The sequence below is a fragment of the Suncus etruscus genome, chromosome 2, assembly GCF_024139225.1.
Source record: "Suncus etruscus isolate mSunEtr1 chromosome 2, mSunEtr1.pri.cur, whole genome shotgun sequence".
In the NCBI taxonomy this organism is placed as follows: Eukaryota; Metazoa; Chordata; class Mammalia; order Eulipotyphla; family Soricidae; genus Suncus; species Suncus etruscus.
The window spans coordinates 9,417,142-9,437,039 of NC_064849.1; the positions used below are offsets into that span (position 1 = coordinate 9,417,142).

Here is a 19,898-nt window from a genome sequence, read left to right on the forward strand (position 1 = left end):
AAGGAGAGTCTCAGGCGGGAAATCAAGTCTTGCTTTTTATGGGGAGCATGGTGAGGAGGGTAGGGGAGTGGGGGGGGGATGGTGCCACTGTGCTATTTTTACTTACAGCATCTTAAGAAATCACCCTGGCATTGACAGCGAGATAGTACAGGAGTTAATGCACCACATAGGGTCCCTCAACCACCACCAGGAGTGACCTTTGAGCACTGAATAAGGAGTAAGTCTAGAGCACAACCAGATGGGGCCAAAGACAGAATCAACAAAAATACTAAGGAAGAGGCTGGATTGATAACACAACAGGGAGGGTGCTTGCCTTACACACTGGTTCAATCCCGGGCATCCCATATGGCCCCCCAAGCCTGTCAGGAGGGATGCCTGAGCACAGAGCCAGGAATAACCCCTGTGTGTCACCAGGTGTGGTCTCAAAACAAAACAAAAAGAATGTCAAATTCTTTACACAGAAGTATGCTCTGAACTCATAGGAATAAGCCATGTACACAGATGAGGTATCATGAACAAGAGGAAAAAGGGACCAAGCCAGTATTGTATAAGGCCTAATAGTTCCCCGATATCAATATACTAGAAAGTTCTAGAACATTTCAGCAAGTGTATGATAGAATAGGATCCATCACTTTTTTTTTTTTTTGAGGAGTGAAGGAGGGTACACCTGGTTGTGCTCAGGGTTTCCTTCTGACTCTGCTTTCAGGGATCCCTCCTGACAGGTTCTGGGGACTATACGAGATGCCAGGGAATGAAACTCAGATGGGTCATATGCATGGCAAGTGTCCTACCCACTGTGCTATCTTTCTGGCCCCTGGGAAGCATCACTCTGAAAGAGTTTGCTGAAAATGAGAATTGAGTTATGAAATGAATGTATTCCCTACGACCTATACTAGATACCTTGAAAGGGGGTTCCCTGTGGGGTGGGAGGCACAACCATGCCCCCAGACACACCCCAGCCATCCCCCCCCCCAGCTACAGAGCCCCACCCACTCGCTCTCAGCACCTCTTTGAAGAATCAATGCAAATTGACTCCACTTTCTCCTACCAGCCCTGCAAACCCGGCAAGCCACCATGTAGTCATAGCCGAGTCATTCCTTAGCAGATCTCAAGTATATATTGTGCATATTTGAAAGGCCAGGGTGCTCCATCAGCTGGTCCTGCCCAGGCAAGGACATGGGCTCACAGCACCAGTGACTATGGTGAGGGCAAGGCAGAGGAAATTGTGAGTAATTCATAGGAGCAAATGGAAATCTTACAAGGAGGCTGAAGAAATCGCTAGAGCCCCAGAGACAAGTAGCCCATAATGACCGCCATTAAAATTTCATGTCATTTGCTTATTTTTAAAAAATAGAATTTCTCTTGTCCTTTCTCCACACCTCCTGGCCTCCCAAGAGAGGGTGGTGGGCAGGGCTCGAGCCAAGTTCCCCAGAGATCTCCCCAAGGTAAAAATAGCCACAGAGGGCTGTTAGCTTCACCCTATCACGAGCTTTCCTTTGGAGTAGAAACAGGGGCACTTAGAGAGAATGTGGGGAGATAGTGAGGCACTGCAAAGAGATGGGGGTAGCTATTTGGCTATGGTTTTGCTTGGGGGGCGGGCTACAGCAGGAGCAGGCCATGCTCAAGGTTTACTCCTGGTTCTGGCTCGGGATTTACTTCTGGTGGTGCTCAAGGGACCTTTTGGGATGCTCGAAATCAAACCCAGGCCAGCCACGTGCAAGGTAAATGCCCTCCCCACTGTGCTCATGCTCTGTGGTTGTTGCTGACCTTGAAAAAGAAAGCCCAAGGGGCTGGAGAGATGGCCTGGAGGTAAGGCGTTTGCCTTCCATGCAGAAGGACAGTGATTCAAATCCCGGCATCCCATATGGTCCCCGAGCCTGCCAGGAGCGATTTCTGAGCGTGGAGCCAGGAGTAACCCCTGAGCACTGCCAGGTGTGATGAAAGAAGAAAGAAAGAAAGAAAGAAAGAAAGAAAGAAAGAAAGAAAGAAAGAAAGAAAGAAAGAAAGAAAGAAAGAAAGAAAGAAAGAAAGAAAGAAAGAAAGAAAGAAAGAAAGAAAGAAAGAAAGAAAGAAAGAAAGAAAGAAAGAAAGAAAGAAAGAAAGAAAGAAAGAAAGAAAGAAAGAAAGAAAGAAAGAAAGAAAGAAAGAGAAAAAGAAAGAAAGAGAAAGCCCAAGTTATTTCTAGGTCTCAGGACAGCATGCTATAAAGGATGGAGACACGATCTAGCTCACAGAGTCACAGGGAGAAAGAACCAGCCAGTGAGAGCTTCGCATCAACTCTGGACTGTGGTTGTCTCTATTGGTTGAGGTCACCATGCTGCCATGCCATGGCCATCACTGCTCTTGCTGGAACAGAGAAGCTCAGACCTGGTCGCTGGGGCGATGGGCAAATCTGGTCTTCAGGAAAAGGGGGTTGTTGGGGGCCAGAGCAATAATACATCAGTATTATTAATACTTTAATAATAGTAATTATTAATAATACAGCTTGCCTTGCACATCACCAACCAGGGCTTGTTTCCCAGCATCCCATATGATCTCCTGAACACCAGCAGGAGTGATTTATGAGTGCAGAGACAGGAGTAAGGTCTGTACATAGGAAGGAAGGAAGGAAGGAAGGAAGGAAGGAAGGAAGGAAGGAAGGAAGGAAGGAAGGAAGGAAGGAAGGAAGGAAGGAAGGAAGGAAGGAAGGAAGGAAGGAAGGAAGGAAGGAAGGAAGGAAGGAAAGAAGGGAGGGAGGGAGGGAGGGAGGGAGGGAGGGAGGGAGGGAGGAGGGAGGAGGGAGGGGGGGGAGGGAGGGAGGGAGGGAGGGGGGAGGGGGGAGGGAGGGGAGGGAGGGAGGGGGGGGGAGGGAGGGAGGGAGGGGGGGGAGGGAGGGAGGGAGGAAGGAAGGGAGGGGGAGGGAGGAAGGAAGGAAGGAAGGAAGGAAGGAAGGAAGGAAGAAGGAAGGAAGGAAGGAAGGAAGGAAGGAAGGAAGGAAGGAAGGAAGGAAGGAGGGAAGGAGGGAAGGGAGGGAGGGAGGGAGGGAGGGAGGAAGGAAGGAAGGAAGGAAGGAAGGAAGGAAGGAAGGAAGGAAGGAAGGAAGGAAGGAAGGAAGGAAGGAAGGGAGGGAGGAGGGCGGGAGGGCGGGAGGGAGGAGAAGAGAAAAAGGGCAGGAGAGATAGTATGTAGGTAAAGCATTTGCCTTGCATGCAGAAGGATGGTGGTTCAAATCCCAGCATCCCATATGGTCCCCCAAGCCTGCCAGGAGTGATATCTGAGCACAGAGCCAATAGTAGTAACCCCTGAGCACTGCCAGGTGTGACCCAAAAACCAAAAAAAAGAAAAAAGAAAAAAGAAAAGGGGCTTATGACCTCCCCAGTGGGATTTGCGGGGGTGGGGAGAGGGCACACCCAGAAGTCCTCAGAATCTCCTCCATGTTCTGCACTCAGGAATTATTCCTGGTAGTGCTTGGTGCTGGAGAGAGAGTACAATTGGGTAAAGCACTCAGCCTACCCCTACTCTACCCCCAGGGTAGACCTCACAGGGTCCCCAGAAGTTCACCAGGAGTGATCCTGGAGCACTGAGCCTGGAGTATGCCCTGAGCACTGCCAAATGTGGCTCTAAAACGAAACCCAAACAAAATTAATTAATAAAACAAAGATGAAGACACAAACAGGGCATGTTCAAAAGCTCCCTGCCAGGGGCCGGAGCGACAGCACAGCAGGCAGGGCATTTGCCTTGCAAGCAGCCAGCCCAGATTTGATTCCCATCATCTATCATCCCATATAGTCTGCTGCCTACCAGGAGTGATTCCTGAGCAAAAAGCCAGGAACAATCCCTGGTCACTGCTATGTGTGGCCCAAATATAAATAAATAAATAAATAAGGGCCGGGCGGTGGCGCTAAAGGTAAGGTGCCTGCCTTGCCTGCGCTAGCCTTGGACAGACCGCGGTTCGATCCCCCGGTGTCCCATATGGTCCCCCAAGCCAGGAGCAACTTCTGAGCACATAGCCAGGAGTAACCCCTGAGCATTACCGGGTGTGGCCCAAAAACCAAAAATAAATAAATAAATAAATAAATAAATAAATTATATATATGTATATATATAATAAAATCTCCCTATCAAAAGAAGATGTTGGCTGTCCTTGGTTTGTGGGGGTTTTTTTTGGGGGGGTAATTTTTGTTTTGTTTTGGGACCACACCGGACAGAGCTCAGGGGTTACTCCTGGCTCTGCACTCATAAATCATCCCTGGCAGGCTCAGGGGACCATATGAGATGCTGGGGATTGAACCTGGGTTTGTCCTCATTTGGCTACATGCATGACAAATGCCCTACCACTGTGCTATCTCTCCGGCCCTGAGAAGCCTGTTTTTCTTTTTTTTCCTTTATTTGATCCCTGCCACCTAGATAGGCCAAATAAATCCCAGAAATGTCAAGTTTGAGTGCAGCATAGATTTTCAGGAACTGGGGTACAGAACATCATTGGATTGGGTTTTTTTCTTTTCTGCGATCTTTGCTGAAAGACATTTGAAGTGAAGTTAATAATTGAAAAGTAATGAGTAATTGCAGTTTGGGGTCCAGAGCACAATCATAATTGCCAGTTTATTACTTTTTTAATATATTTGCCGAGTATTAATAATATTGAAATAATGCGGGAAGATCATGGGAAATAAATGAAATAGATCATTTGTCAAGGAATAAGGGTTTCCAAACTGGAGCTCTCACAAGCTCAGTGAGGGGTATCTCATCCCCTGAGCCCTTCATCATGGGAACCTCACCTGAAATTCTGAGTCCTAGGGGAGTCTTACCATGCCTAATAAAAGGGGGAGGCACAAAAGCTTGCTGTGTAGACAGTACTTTGCACAGAAGCTCACTGTATGATAGCATCATTTTTGTTTTGTTTTGTTTTCGGGCTACACCCTGCAGTGCTCAAGCTTACTCCTTTTTCTGTGCTCAGAAATTACTCCAGGCAGGCTCAGGGGACCATATAGGATGCTGAGGATCGAACCAGTCAGCCATATGCAAAGCAAATGTCTTCCCCATTGTGCTATCGCTCTGGCCCAGAGATGAAAAAAAAAAATTTTTTTTTGGTTTTTGGGTCACACCCGGCAGCACTCAGGGGTCACTCTTGGCTCTATGCTCAGAAATCGTTCCTGGCAGGCTCGGGGGACCATATGGAATGCTGGGATTCCAACCACCGACCTTCTGCATGCAAGGCAAATGCCTTACCTCCATGCTATCTCTCCCAGAGATGGAATATTTTAAGGGCCTGGGGGAGGTGGGAAGGGGGCAGAGGAATGGCCCATGAGGTTCTTGCAAAACCTGGAGAGAGGAATACTACCAAGAGGTTCAAGTCCTACTTCTCTGCTCTGATCTAGGAGAAGCTTCTCTCTCTATCTCTCTTTCTCTCCTCTCTTCTCTGTCTCTGTCTCTCTGTCTCTGTCTCTCTCTCTTCTCTCTTCTCTCTTTCCTCTCCTCTCCACTCTCTCCTCTCTTTCTGTCTCTCTCTCCCTCTCCCTCTCAAAAGTCATCATTGTAAAAGTCCAGAGAGATATCAGAGTGGGTAGGATGCTTGCTTTGCACACCTAGGCCAACCTAGGTCTGATACCCAACATCCTATTTGGCCCCCCAAGTACCCACAGGAGTGATTCCAGTGCACGAGCCAGGAGTCAGCCCTGAGTACCCACCAGGTGTGACCCAACAACAACCAAGTACTTTCTAGAATAAGTCCTCTGATCACTCCCTGAATACAATACTAGATTTTGGGGTTGGCTTACTCAGTTGAGGGCTGACTCCTGGCTCTATACTCAACAGTCTCTTCTGACTGTACTTGGGGGACCTTTCAGGGTGCCAGAGATCAAAACCAGGGTCAGGAAAGTGCCTTGCCTCCTGTACTATCTCTCCAGCCCCAGATACTTTTTTTTTTTTTTTTTTTGGTTTTTGGGTCACACCCAGCAGCACTCAGGGGTTACTCCTGGCTCTGCACTCAGAAATCGCTCCTGGTAGACAAGGGGGACCATATGGGATGCCAGGATTTGAACCACTGTCTTTCCTGGATCAGCTGCATGCGAGGCAAACTTCCTACCACTGGGCTATCTCTCCACCGCCCCCCCCCCAGATATTTAATAAAAATTCTCTCCAATGCATGTAGATTCTCATTAAACACACACATTTCAATTTGACATCACATGATCAGACACATGTAAGACCCTAACCCTGCTCCACCCGCCTGAGGTCCAGATCAGGAAGTTCTTTTCAGGGACACGAATCCCTGCAGCAGCTTTTCACTCATCGATTCACTGTGAATCCCCAGGGAAGGCCAAGCAGTCATCAAAGACAGCTGTGAAAAGGACAAGAAGTATCTTGGATTCCACTGGGAGCAGGCACCAAATGTGACTATCAACATATAAGACAAGATGGACTTCTTGCTTTGTTTCCATCTATATAAGTAATAGTAATATCCAAAACAAGAGGGGCCAGAGTGATAACACAGTGGTAGGGTGTTTGCCTCGCACACGGCCAACCCAAGATAGACCCGGGTTTGATCCCCAGCATCCCATATGGTCCCTTGAGTCTGCCAGGAGAGACTTCTGAGAGCAGAGCCAGGAGTAACTCCTGAGTATTGCCCAGTGTGACCTCAAAACCAGAGAGAGAGAGAGAGAGAGAGAGAGAGAGGCCAAAATGATAGCATAGCAGTAGGGCATTTGCCTTGCATGTGGCCAACCCGAGAACGACCTAGGTTTCATCCCCAGCATCCTATATGGTCCCCAGAGCCTGCCAGCAGCGACTTCTGAGTGCAGAGCCAGGAGTAACCCCTAAGTACTACCGGGTGTGGCCCCAAAACCAAAATATGTGCCTCACAACTGCCTCAATCCACCTTTACCATCTCTCCCCAGACCTGCCCTGGATGCCAAAGCTGCAGGCACCACTCAGGGCCCCACCAAAAGGGGTGCAGCACCCTATCTTGTTCTGACTCCTTTGTTCTTCTGCACAAGTTCCCCACCCAAGCACCACCAGGTGTGTGACCCCAAAAAGAAGTGGGGCTCATCTGACATGGGGAAGCATTGAGTGTCAGAGCTGGTCCATATCTGGAAGATTCCTCCTCCACGGGAAACCCCAGGATCTGGTTCTGCCCCCCCCATAGCTCGTGTCTATATCAGGCTAGATGAATTACAAGTAGCCCCCGGCCCTGCCAAGTGCCCCTAATCTCCTCCCTCAATCCCCCCAAACCCTGCATCCTCCAGGCCTCTCTGGGCTTTCTCCACCACCTATTTTCCAAGGCATCAAGTTGAGTTTTCAGCTGGGTGGGGAGCTGAGCCCTTGAAGGCTCCCTGTGGGGTGTCTGCAGCTGGAGGGGGTAGTTTGGGGGATCCCTCAGCATTGCACAGCACACGGTGCACCAAGTCCTCAAGCTAAGGATGCTCTCCGGATGGAAACCTCCCTGTCCATGTGTGGGGGAATGGAGAGGGGCCTCAGGTCCCCATCCATTTCCCTTTGGGGGAAATGGGGAGGTGGGGGTCTGGTGTCCAATGGCAATATTATGAGCATCTATGCCTCAGTTTCCTAATCTGGAAAGTGAAGAATTAAAAGAAGCGTGTCTCTTCACCCCTCAGGTTTATCACATTGAACCCTGCCCCTTCCCTACATAGAGAGCTCATTGGCGTGCCAGCTCCATACCCTCTTCCAAGAAGTCCTCCCTAACTGCCCGCCCTAGAGCAGCGTCTCTCACATATCCAGTATTTCTCTTATTTATTTATTTTTGGTTTTTTGGGTTACACCCATCAGCGCTCAGGGGTTACTCCTGGCTCTACACTCAGAAATCGCCCCTGGCAGGCTCAGGGGACCATATGGGATGCCTGGATTCAAACCACCATCCTTCCACATGGAAGGCAGGCTCCTTACCTCCAGGCTCTCTCTCCGACCCCATGTGTCCAGTGTTTCTTTCTTTTCTTATTTTTCTTTATTATTTCCATCAAAGCACTGACTGCTCTCAGGAGTCCTCTTATGCTATGGGGCCTCCTGTGCATCGCCTGTTTTCATATGAGCTGCATAGGGGCTGGCCCCATCCCTAGGCATGTGACCTCAAACCCTAGAGCAGTTGTGTAGTAGGAACTGATGCATAGGGAGGAGGGTCCCGCATATGAATAAGCATTTTTATTTTCTGGGACTTTCTCACACTACCAGGGCTTTTCTACTCTAGCAGCCTCCAAGTTCTCAGCCCTAAGTCTGCTGGCCCGTGAGCAAAATCCCTCCTGGATTGGAGTATGGGGCGGTTCCAGGCACCCTGGGAACTGAGCCAACTCTCTGTCCCCCACCCAGCAGATGCAGTAGCAGCTCTTTACGGTTGTGACAAGCAGACTACCCCCTAAGAGTCCCTCATGTCCCTAAGGAAGGCAAAAAAATATTTATCTCTAGTTTGTGGGCTCTAAGGCGCATCAGACCTGCCTGACTGCAGTTCTACAGGATGACCAGCCGGTGGTAGCAGAGACCGCTTTCTGGCTCCCTGTTCAGCTTTGCTGGAAACTTTTGTTGTTCGGTTTAGTTTGGTTTTGTCTTTGTTTTGGGGTTTCTTCTGGCTCTTCTATGCTCATAAATCGCTCCTGGCAGGCTTGGGGAACCATATGGGATGCCGGGATTCGAACCACCGTCCTTCTTTCTGCCTGCAAGGCAAGAGCCCTCCCTCCAGTCCTGGAAACTTCTTTCTTGGGTCTTCAGCATCCCTAGCAGCAGCCACAAGGATGGACAGAATGAAAGGCAGCAGCAGGCCCTGAAACCCGCCCAGCCGAGAGGCCTGGAGATAGTAGAGCTGCCCTGAAAGCCTGCGGGTTCGAATCTCAGCCCCATCCCCAGCACTGCCCTGTATGCAGAATGTGTGGTGGGCCTCGGCTTTGGGCCTACATGGTAGTGATGTCACAGCGGCGAGAGTGACGGTGCCCCCCACGAAGGTGCTGTCATCGTGAGGCCTGAGGCCTAGAGAGGGAATGATGTCATCGTGGGGTGGCATCATGGACAATGTGACGTCATAGCACGGTGTCATGAGGGCATTCCAGGAAGGAATGTGTCTGCAGCCTGAGTATCCCCTCTCCCAAGCTGCGGCAAAGACAGCCTGACCTTGGGTTGGGGGCCTGGACAACTGGTTAGCTGTGCATCTGCGTGCGGCCTACCTAACCTCTCTGGTCCCTCGAGTATGCAAGAAAGAAGCACTTGGTGGCCGAGATGGGGATGGAGAAATAAATAAAACCAGAGGACACCGGGTGTGGCTGTGTTGCGGTTCTGTTTATGACGAGGGTTCTTTGCACTTTCTCCTGGGTTCTGTGCTCCCTGCACCTGCCCTGCCCCTAACCCCGTAAATGTGGCACACGTGTGGACTCAGCACACGGGACACATGAACACAGGGAAGCAGCAGGCAGGGACACGCGTGGTGGGCGAGGACACAGCACATGGAGACACACATACAGAGACACAATGCGCAGATAACTGGGGGCTGGAGGGTCTCTGTTCCTGTTGCTCACATGGGTCCCCCCTTGCCTCCACCAGCGGCCCTTGAAGAACAGGCAATCTGCAGGCGCCAGGCCAGTCCCAACTACCAGGCAGGGCTCAGAGAGCCCCACCTACACCCCCACACCCCCTGATCATCCAGCAGGGCTCAGGGTCCCTCCTGCACCCTGACACCTGGCCACCCAGCTGGGCTCAGTGTCCGTCCTGCACCCCCACACACACAGCTCCTGGCCACCCAACAGGGCTCAAGGCCCCTCCTGCACCCCAGCAGGGGTCAGAGGGGCCCCTCCTGCACCCTCCGAAGGCTGAGCAGGCGGGCGGCGGACAGGAAGGCGATTCCAGTGAGCAGCTCAGCGACGAAGCTGCCCCAGCCCAGGGCCAGGGACCAGCCGAAGTGGATGTCCACCTGCTCCAGCAGCGCCTCCTCCTCCAGCAGGCACAGCGCCTCGCGGAAGGCGGCCGCCGAGTAGGCGATGTACACGCTGATGCCCGCCAGGGTCACCAGAGCTGCGGGAGAGGAGAGGAGAGGGAGTGGCACCTCACTGGCACCGTGGGCATCAGGCACCTGCGGCACCGTGGCATCATGGGTCCCGTGGCACTGTGACATTGGATTATCATGGCATGTGATACCATGGTCACCGCAGCTTCATGGATACCGTAGCACCACGCATCACTGGTACATGCAATACACCATGGGATCATAGATAACCTAGCACTAAGGGCACCGAAACACTGTGGCACCTACCTCCAAAAAGGAAGAGCGACCCGGTGAGCAGCAACAGACGTGCAGCTCGCAGGAGGAAGCTGAGGAAACCCACCATGCCCCCGAACACCATGAGAATCAAGCTGAGAGGCAGCAGGATCAGGAAGGTACCGTGCATGGCTGTGGGGGTGGGAAGAAGACAGTTTGGGCTGTGGGAAGGGCCGAGACACTTGACCCCCCCACGCCAGCACCCATCCTCGAGGGGCCCAATACACTCCCACTGAGGCACACACACCTCTGCAGCAGGGCAGCACCCCACTCCACACCCACCCGGGGCAGGACCACTCACAGTGGCAGGGGTGGGAAGGGGTGAGGGGTTGAGGGGGCCAAGCAGGTTCCAGCCTGGGGGCTCCTTGGAGACTCGTGGAGTCTGGGATGCAGACTGGCAGAGGCCAGTCACTAGGAATTGGCCACTGAGCTGTGGGGTGGATTCGGCAGGGGAGGCAGCTGAGGAGGTAGCTGGAAGCTGTCAAGTCTCTGCTTATGCTCCTCCCCAGCTCTGCAGACAGGAGGGACTCCCCCAGACAGCTTCTGGGGGGGTCCAAGGGTCTTGCATATAGCAAGAATGGAGCATCTCCAGGGTCTTCATGTTGGATCAGGGAGGGGACTCTGTACGCAGTGCTCAGAGTCCTGGGAGCAACAGAGCAGAATCAGAGACGGGGGGGGGGGGGGGGGTCCCACAGCCCAGCCATGACCGTGGATGGTAGTGCTAGGACTCTGCACCTGTCCACACTCTGTGGACAGTGAAGTATTCACTGGAGTAGACAGGAGTAGCCCCCCTCTGCTATTGGAAGCCAGAGAATCATCCTTTTTTTTTTTTTTTTTTTTGGTATTTGGGTCACACCCGGCAACATTCAGGGGTTACAGGGTTACTCCTGGCTCTACGCTCAGAAATCGCTCCTGGCAGGCTCAGGGGACCATATGGGATGTCGGGATTCGAACCACCGTCCTTCTGCATGCAAGACAAATGCCCTGCTTCCATGCTATCTCTCCGGCCCCCAGAGGATCATCCTTAATCCCCAAACACTACCAACCTGAAGGAACCTGGGGAGACACAGCTGTGCCACTCTCCAGACTGTGACAGGTCCAGGTTCACCGTAGGGGACCCGAATTCCCCCACCATCCCTCTCACTTCCTCCTTCAGGGAAACCCTGAGCAGAAAATGCAGCTGTGGGGTTAACCCTCAGCTCTGCCCTGCACTAGGATCACCTGAGGCTGAAGCTGAGAAGTGAAATGTTCCTCACTGGGCAAAGAACCATGTTCTCCACAGCATCTCCCAGACAAGCTGCAAGAGGACAGGATAGAGATGCTGGTGTGGCAGGAAGACAGGTTGGCTCCTTCCAAAGAGACAGGATCGAACCTCTGTGAGCACTTTCCGGAGAGCCAGAAATGACAAGCTGGAAAGGGACACTTTCTCCCGAGAAGACGGGAAGATGATTGCAGACTCTTGCTGAGTGGAGCCCTTAAGGCCTGAAGAGGTTCCCACTTTACCCTCGATGCCCACCCAACTTTGCTCTCTCCTCCCCTCCTCTACCCACAGGGGACTCCCCACCTTTCTGGTCACTGCAGCGTGTTAATGGAACAGGCGTCCACTTGGCTTTCCTTGGTACAAACATTTCTGCTTCCTCCTAGGTTTGCTTTTTCTCCTCAATGGAAAATGGGGGTGGAAGGATTATAGGGGATGGTCACAGCTAATGGTGCTATGGATAGAACATGGAATTCCACCAGCAAAGAATGTGCTCCTGCCCCTTAGTCTAATTCCCTGGCCCAACAGAGAATTTTTCATTTCTTTGTTGATTTAAAAAAAAATTTAGAGGCTGAAGTGATAGTACAGTGGGTAGGGCATTGGCCTTGCACATAGCAGCTTGGGTTGGTTCCTTGGCATCTCTGAGTCCCTCCAGAAGTGATCCCTGAGCACAGCTAAAAACCAAAACCAAAACTTTTTTTTTTTCATTTTTGGGCCACACCCAGTGATGTTCAGGGATTACACCTGGCTATGAGCTCAGAAATTGCTCCTGGCTTGGGGGACCCTATAGGACGTTGGGGATCAAACCCAGGTCCATCCTGGGTCAGCTGTGTGCAAGGCAAACGTCCTACCACTATGCTATCTCTCCGGTCCCCTCAAAAAAAAAATGTTTTTGAGACTGTCCCAAGCTGAGAACCACACCTGTGACTCTGTAACCCATTGCCAGCCCTGTACCTATGTGAAATAAACTTTTCCTAAGAAAAGAAAGAAGCCGGGGCCGGCGAGGTGGCGCTTGAGGTAAGGTATCTGCCTTGCAAGCGCTAGCCCAGGAAAGATCGCGACCGTGGTTCAATCCCCCGGCGTCCCATATGGTCCCCCCAAGCCAGGGGCAATTTCTGAACCCTTAGCCAGGAGTAACCCCTGAGCATCAAATGGGTGTGGCCCGAAAAACCAAAAAAAAAAAAAAAAAAAAAAAAAAGAAAAGAAAGAAGCCAAAGGCAAATGGCAGGGTTCAGAGCTGGAGTGAGATCCTGCTATGCGCAGTGAGCTGAGCCCAGAGCTTGGCTCACATGATCTCAGTTCACCCCCAACAAAAAGGCCTGGGAAACCCCAAAGTCACTCACTGGCCCACAGTTGGGCCCATGAGAGACTGACTTTGCACTCATCAGTTAATTGCTAAGTGCATGTAACTTGGCCCAGCCAATCAGCACAGCGTACTCCACAGTGATTTGCTTTCAGGCTGGAGCATGCAATTCAATCTGGTCCAATGAGAGGCTCCCTCGAAAGTATTGCAGAATTTTGGGTGAAATGGAAAGTTTCCTGCTGGAATGCAGGTTATTTATTAGTAAGCTGGACCCAAACAGAAGCAAAGACCAGCCAGGAGGTCTGCAAGCTGCTGGTTTGAGCTTTGCAGTTACACCAACCAGTATTGATTCAATACATTCAATACATTGATTCAATGCAAGAAGTCCTTGAGTTTCTATCACTTGACACTCAAAAGTGTGTTGTGGGCCCCCCCCAAAAAGAAAAAGACTCACAGGGGCCATAGTCCTATAACACAGCTTTGCTTGCAGTCAACAAGGGTTCGATCCCCAGACACACATGTCTCTTTCTGCTGGCAGAAAGAGCAACCAAAAACTCTTTTTTGCTATTGTTTTGGGTTTTGATTTTGGGTCACACCTGGTGATGTTCAGGGGGTTTCTTCTGGTTCTGCATTCAAGCATCATTCCTGGTGGTACTCAGAGAACCCTATGGGATGCCGGGGATCGAACCTGCATCAGCCACATGCAAAGCAAAAATGTCCTCCCTGCTAAAGTATCCTTCAGTCCCTACAAAACCAGTTTTATTATTGAGGCTGAGTACTTGGCCTGCTGGGGTTTTGTTGGAGTAAAAAGAATCAAAGGACCTTCCTTTATAGCAAGAGGAGTTATCTGGAGCCAACTGTGCACAACGTTGCCAGGGCTCTCTTTTTTCAAGCAGGCTTTTAGAGAATGAAACCTCTGGGCTAAGATAGGTCAAGAAATGAGGCACCTGCCTTGCATGGGGCCAACCCCTGTTCCATCCCTGACACTTGCAGAGTCCCATGAGCTCCTGCCAGGCGTCACCCTGGGCACTGAGCCAGAAATAAATTGTCCATGGACTTTGCACTTCCCTTGCCCAACATGGCTTTGAAATAAAGCATAAAAGATCTTCGCAATAAAAGCTGGGATGAGAGTCAAAAGTCTCAGAGAATAAAGAAATTTGGGGGGATCTCTTTTGGGTGTAATTTGCAGTAGGCACAGTGTCTGAGGGGAAGACCATATTGTTCCTGGATGAGAGAATTGTCATAGTAGCAGCTGCCCCTTAGGGCCGACTTCACAGGTAATTATGACCTTCTAGTTTACCCTTCCCTCTTAGCCTCAAGGGATCCATATGGGGTCAAGGATCTCCCTCACATAGCCTTGGACAGTGGTTAGACATAGATCTGAGGGTGGAGGCTGAGCTCTCCCCATTTCTTGCCAGATGGCCCTGTTTGCAAGTTGTGCCAAGAAAGATCAATGCTGACTGCTCACCATCCGGGTTACTCAAAGATGTGATAAGGAAGTTGGATGTCAGCTCCCAGCCCAATGCTGGAGCAGAGTCCCTGAAAGGCTGGAGGGAGGGGGACCTGATGGTGACATTTGTCACCCACTGATCTCCAGGATTGACTCAGCTGATCTGCTACCAGGTGTTTCCTACCCCTTCCCCCCCCCCCCGACTCCACCTTCCACAGGTACACACTTGGTCTGAGCCTTCCCCAGATGGAGGTGGACTGTTTAGGGGTACAGAGAAGCTGGGGCCCTGCTAAATCCCTCCAAACAAGTTTCTATTTTGGGGTTTTTATTTTGTTGTTGTTGTTTTGTTTTGGGGCCACACCCGGTGACCCTCAGGGGTTACTCCTGGCTCTGAGCTCAGAAATCGCTCCTGGCTTGAGGGACCATAAGGGAGGTTAGGGGAACTGCAGTCTGTCCTGGGTCAGCTGTGTGCAAGGCAAATGCCCTACCACAGCACCACCACTCTGGGTCCTCCCCCTTGGGTTTTTTGTTTGTTTGTTTGTTTGTTTTAATATTTCTAGGGTTTTTTGAGTCACATCCCACGGTGTTCAGGTTTTCTCCTGGCTGAACTCAGGGCTCACTCCTGGCAGAGCTATAGGATACTGGGGGTCAAACCTGGGTCTGCTATGTGCAAGGCATGCCCCAGCCCCTCTGTGATATAGCTCAGGCCCCGCAGTGCTTTTTTATTATTGTTGATCATTTCTGTTTGTTTAAGGACTATACCCGGAGGTGTTCAGGGGTTACTCCTGGCATGTTCGTGGGACTCTATGGGATGCTGCGGATCAAACCCAAGTTGGCCACAAGGCAGGCACCCTACCCTCTGTGCTATGGCTTCAGCCCCTGTTGATCATTTCTGTTGTGTTTGTTTCTGTTTTGGCCCACACCTGGCAGTGCTCAAAACTTATTCCTGTCTCTGCACTTTGCCACGATGAAGTTGGCACTCACTCTCTCGCTTGCTCAGCAAATTTGGGCTCCTGACCATAACCAAACTCTACCCATGGTGAGGGAGATGTGATCCCTGGCCCCCTGGTCCCCATAGAGCTCACAGTCTATGGAGAGCTACAGAGTCAACCTCCAATCCCACACTTCCTACACAAGCCAAGACAGTCGGATGAAAGCAAGGAGATTCTGCAGAAGGAAAGGCATCTGCAAAGGCCCTTTGGTAGGACAGGATGTGGCCACTTCCCAAAGCCAACCGAGATGTAGAGGAAAGGACAATGCTGAAAACTCAGGGGTGTGGGGAGGAGGGCGACCCAGGAGCCCTACTGAGCCAGGCCCAGGATTTCCATGTTCTGAGTGTCATAATTCTGGGACTCAGGAAGTGGATCTAAAAGTGTCCACTTGTCCCAACTCGAGCAAACTCAGTTCTCATTCCCAGCACCAGCCCCTCTCAAACTTCTGTGGGCCTCTATTTCCCCTCTTGGAAAAAAATGAAGAGAAAATAAATGGAATCAATAATAATAACTTAGGGGCCTGAGTGATAGCACAGCAGTAGGGCGCTTGCCTAGCAGTCAGCTGACCCAGGACGAACTTGGGTTCAATCCTTGCGTCCCATATGGCTCCCCAAGCCAGGAGCAATTTCTGAGAGCATAGCCAAGAGTAACCCCTGAGCATCACTGGGTGTGCCCCCCCCAAAAAAAAAATAACTTGGTAAGGTGATGGAAATCAATGAGGGCCTGAGAAGCAACTGATGCATCACACGGGGTCCTGAAAGCGAATCCAGCCCGTGGGGAGGGCAGGTTCCAAGGACAAGAGAACCCCCTCCCCAGAACCCCAGGAGCAAAGGCTCCTCTCTTCCTCCAGTTACCTTCCTGTGGGCATTTTATAAATAACCATGGCCCAACCACTGCTGCTCAACTGGCCTATCTCTGAGCACAAAAAAGACGCACATGGGGCCAGAGCCATAGCACAGCAGGGAGGGCACTTGCCTTGCACACACCAGGCCCCGGTCGGATCCCTGGCATCCCATTGGGTCCCCTGAGCCCGCCAGGAGTGATTCCTGAGCACAGAGACAGTAGTCAGCCCTGAGCATCACCGGATATGGTCTCCAAAGCAAAAAAATAATAATAATACTGGGCCGGAGCCATAACACAGCAGTAGGGCGTTTGCTTGCATGCAGAGAACCGGGACGAACCAGGGTTCGATTCCTGTCATCCCATATGGTCCCCCAAGCCTGCCAGGAACGATTTCTGAACACAGTGCCAAGAGTAACCCCTGAGCGCCGCCGGGTGTGGCCCAAGAAAACCAATAATAATAACAACAATAACAATAATAATAAAAAATAAGTCACATGGGGTGTGCCTTACGGTTTGAAGAACAAGACCTTGTCTCTCTAAGGCATCCAACTCATCCAAGGAAGCTTCTTGCCCTAGTGGGCTCCCTAAAATGTAGCTGTGGTCCCCGCAAGTTTATCTCTCCAACTCCACCTACCCACCCACACCCTCCCTCACCCTCGCAGCATCTCACCATCAGCAACGGAAAAATCAGCAGCTATGGGTCAGCATTGGTCGATTGACTGCTAAACCTCAACCGGTGTAGGGGAACAAAAAGAGCACCCCATCCGCCCGCTTGCTACTCCCAGCCCATTCCCTCCTCCCCACCCCCGGGATCCAAGGTGGTCCCCAACTTCCACTGAGCAGAGACTGGCTGTGGGGAGGTCTAGGAGGGATTTGCAAATTGGGGGAAACAGACCTGGGGTTCTCCCAGCACCCCTGCGCACCCCAACACCCCGTTCCATCCCCGGACTCACTCAGAAGTTGGCGGTTCGAGTCGCTCATCGTGACGTTGTCGAGCCAGAAGGGGTTCATCAGGGGAGTGCACGGGCTCTGGACTGTTTGGGACGGGCCAGGACAGGATGGGCCAGGACGGGACGAGATGGGTGGGCCCCCGGCGTGCGGTCCCCCTTCCTCCCTCCACTGACCCGACAACCCCAAGCCCTTCCCCGAGCCCACGCGGAACCAGGCGCGCTCAGAACGCAACAGGTCGGGGGCCCGCAGGTGGGTACCCAAGCGCGCGCGCGCCCTTACCCCGGCAGGTCCTCCAGAGCCCCGAGTGGGAGCTCAGGGGTTCCAGCTGACTCGTGTTGGCACCCTGACTTTGCTCCTGCGCCCCGGGCCCTCCGCGCTCCAGCCGCTCCGTGTCGATGATGTACCAGAAGTCGGTGGCGATGGCGGCGGCCAGGAGCGCAAAGCTGAGCGCCCCGGTGAGCGCCGCCGCGCCCGCCAGCGCGCCCAGGGGCACCCGCATCGCTCCGATGGCGCACCCCGAAGCTGCGGGGCCTCGATCGCGCCTCCTGGCTCCGCCCGTCACCTGCGCCCCGCGCGCCTGCGCCCCGAGCATCCCGCACTCACCCACCCTCACCTGGGCGCCCAGGCTGCCTCCACTGTCAGACCCCCCTGCCCCGCACCCCCTTTTCTCCCAACACCTTTGTCCTCCCTTCCCCAAGCCTGAAGCTGCACCCACAAACCGTTAGCCCTCTCCACCCCAGGCCGCCTGGCTCAGCCTTTGGATGCTTCATGTCCCAAGGTACACCCATTGGAGAGGGACCCTATGGAGTTCCTGTTCCCGCAGCACCCCAGCTTAGTAGCCTGCCTGGGTGGGAAGTGGTTTGGGGCAGAAAGGAGAGGCCTACACACACACACACACACACACACACACACACACACACACACACACACACACACACACACACACACACACACACACACACCATGGTAAAGAAAGGAGCTGAACCTTGAAGCGCACCCAGTTTGGGGGCTCACAAACAGGACTCTTGTCTGGCATCCTCCCTTCAGACCCTTCATTCTTCTTGGGGAAGGGGATTTGAGGAAGGGCATGTGGGGCCCTAACTGGCTCTGTCTAAGGGTTATTGCTCCTGTTCCCCCAAATTCTGCAGGTTTAAAATGATATTCTAAATGTGTCACGCTAAACCTACGCTCTCTCTTTAAACACAAACTTCTCACCTTCTCACCTCTCATACCTTTTTGTTGGTTTTGTTGGTTTTGGGTCACGCCCAGCAGCGCTCAGGGGTTACTCCCGGCTCTGCGCTCAGAAGTCACTCCTGGCAGACTTGGGGGACCATATGGGATGCCAGGATTCGAATCGCAGTCCATCCTAGGTCAGCCACGTGCCAGGCAACGCCCTACCGCTGTGCTATCACTCCGGCCCCTCTCATATCGCATATCTTTCCATGAAAACTACCTTGCTTTGGGCTCAGGCCAATAAGACAGTGGGGAGGATGTTTGCCTTGCATGTGGCCAGCCCGGGTTCAATCCCCAACCTCCCCTATGGTCTAACATACTCTCCCTGAATCATGCTCAGGGACTCTGAATGAAAGAAAATGGAGGACTGGGTAGGTCCATTGAAGACACTGAGAAAACCTGAGTCTGAAGCCAGAGTCCAAAGAACACTGAGTTTCCCCAACACTGAGGTCCCAGCTATCTGGCCCAAAGCTGAGAGCTGGCAGTATGAATAGCAAGGAGTATGGACACTTGGGCACTTGTTGGAGTTTTATTCCTTTTTCGTTTGTTTGGGGGTTTTGTGGTCCATACTCAGTGGTGCTGAGGGGTTACTCCTGGCTCTGTGCTCAGAAATCACTCTTGGCAGGTTTCAGGACCAGATGGGATGCCAGGGATCGAACCTGGGTCAGCCATATGCGAGGCAAATGCCCTCTCCACTGGACTATCACCAGACCCCTCAACTAGAGGTGGCAGGCCTTTTAAGTTGAAGTTTTTCATCAGTCTCACAGGCCACCTTATTTCTCTGAACCTCTGTTTCTTCGACGAAAATTTGCATTTGTCCTTCCCACTCCCAGAGGGACAAAGTATTAGGATATCAGGAACCAAGTGCAAAAATACTCCATGCCCTAAAAAAACTAAAATAAGCACCAATAACGCCCCATGGCATTGATTCTTGTTTGCATAGACACATTAAAATGGGAAAACACCATACATACAGATAAGTTCTTATCTAATAAATTTCAGTACAATGTACCTTACACCCTGAACATTGATATAATGACCTGGCACAGGCCTCAGAAGAATGGGCATCCTCCATTCACGCCGGAACCAGGCAAGCTAACTATGAAACATCCAAGGTCTTTTACAGCAACAGCTGGAAGCAGTCCTCTACCAGGAAAGACACTACCAAGGGTCTGACATCGACCTCTTAAAAAGAGACTTCCGTTTACACTGAGAAGACTTGACAGTAACAATGACCTGCTCTACAGGACATAGTTCTCTCTAGTCCCCCTTAAGTGTGAGGTGAAACGAGAGGATGCTCTGCACCATCCTGACTGCAATATGGGATATGCAGACTCCAGGATCTTTAATACAGAAGCATGATACCAACAACAGAGACTATGTGAGGAATGGAGGTGTATTGCCACTACAGACGATGACTTGAATTGGACAAACTAATTTGCCTGGAGCCTAGAATCAGTCCTGTGCCAGGAAACTTCAGGGGTAAGGACTCCTTGTATTTAGACCATAATTTGTCTTTCCATGTCCCTTATGTTTTGGTGGGCCTATGCAAACAAATGCCACTTTAATACCATTTTTTACTATGTTCCCTTGACTCCAATTCTTAAGAAAAACAAGCCACTAAAACTTTTGATGTTAAC

General features: G+C 51.7%; 2 protein-coding genes across 3 annotated transcripts in view; both read right to left on the minus strand.

Moving 5' to 3' along the window:
- Positions 1-19,898, minus strand: part of CARHSP1 (calcium regulated heat stable protein 1) — a 1,067,514-nt gene that overhangs the window by 912,502 nt on the left and 135,114 nt on the right. The window lies entirely within an intron of this gene.
- Positions 9,750-17,524, minus strand: TMEM114 (transmembrane protein 114). The gene is made up of 4 exons (XM_049768524.1): positions 17,305-17,524; positions 17,028-17,108; positions 10,223-10,360; positions 9,750-9,984 (listed from the first exon to the last, which is right to left on the minus strand). The coding sequence occupies exons 1-4, from the start codon at positions 17,522-17,524 to the stop codon at positions 9,752-9,754; spliced, it is 672 nt and encodes a 223-aa protein (XP_049624481.1). The 3' UTR covers positions 9,750-9,751.

Excerpts from the sequence above, each read along its gene's own strand:
- TMEM114 (XM_049768524.1), bottom strand. The coding sequence starts at position 17,524 with ATGCGGGTGCCCCTGGGCGCGCTGGCGGGCGCGGCGGCGCTCACCGGG. Across the intron at positions 10,361-17,027 it reads CTCGAACCGCCAACTTCTGA|CCATGCACGGTACCTTCCTG; the intron begins GTGAGTCCGGGG and ends CCACCCCCACAG. Across the intron at positions 9,985-10,222 it reads GTCGCTCTTCCTTTTTGGAG|CTCTGGTGACCCTGGCGGGC; the intron begins GTAGGTGCCACA and ends CCTCTCCCGCAG.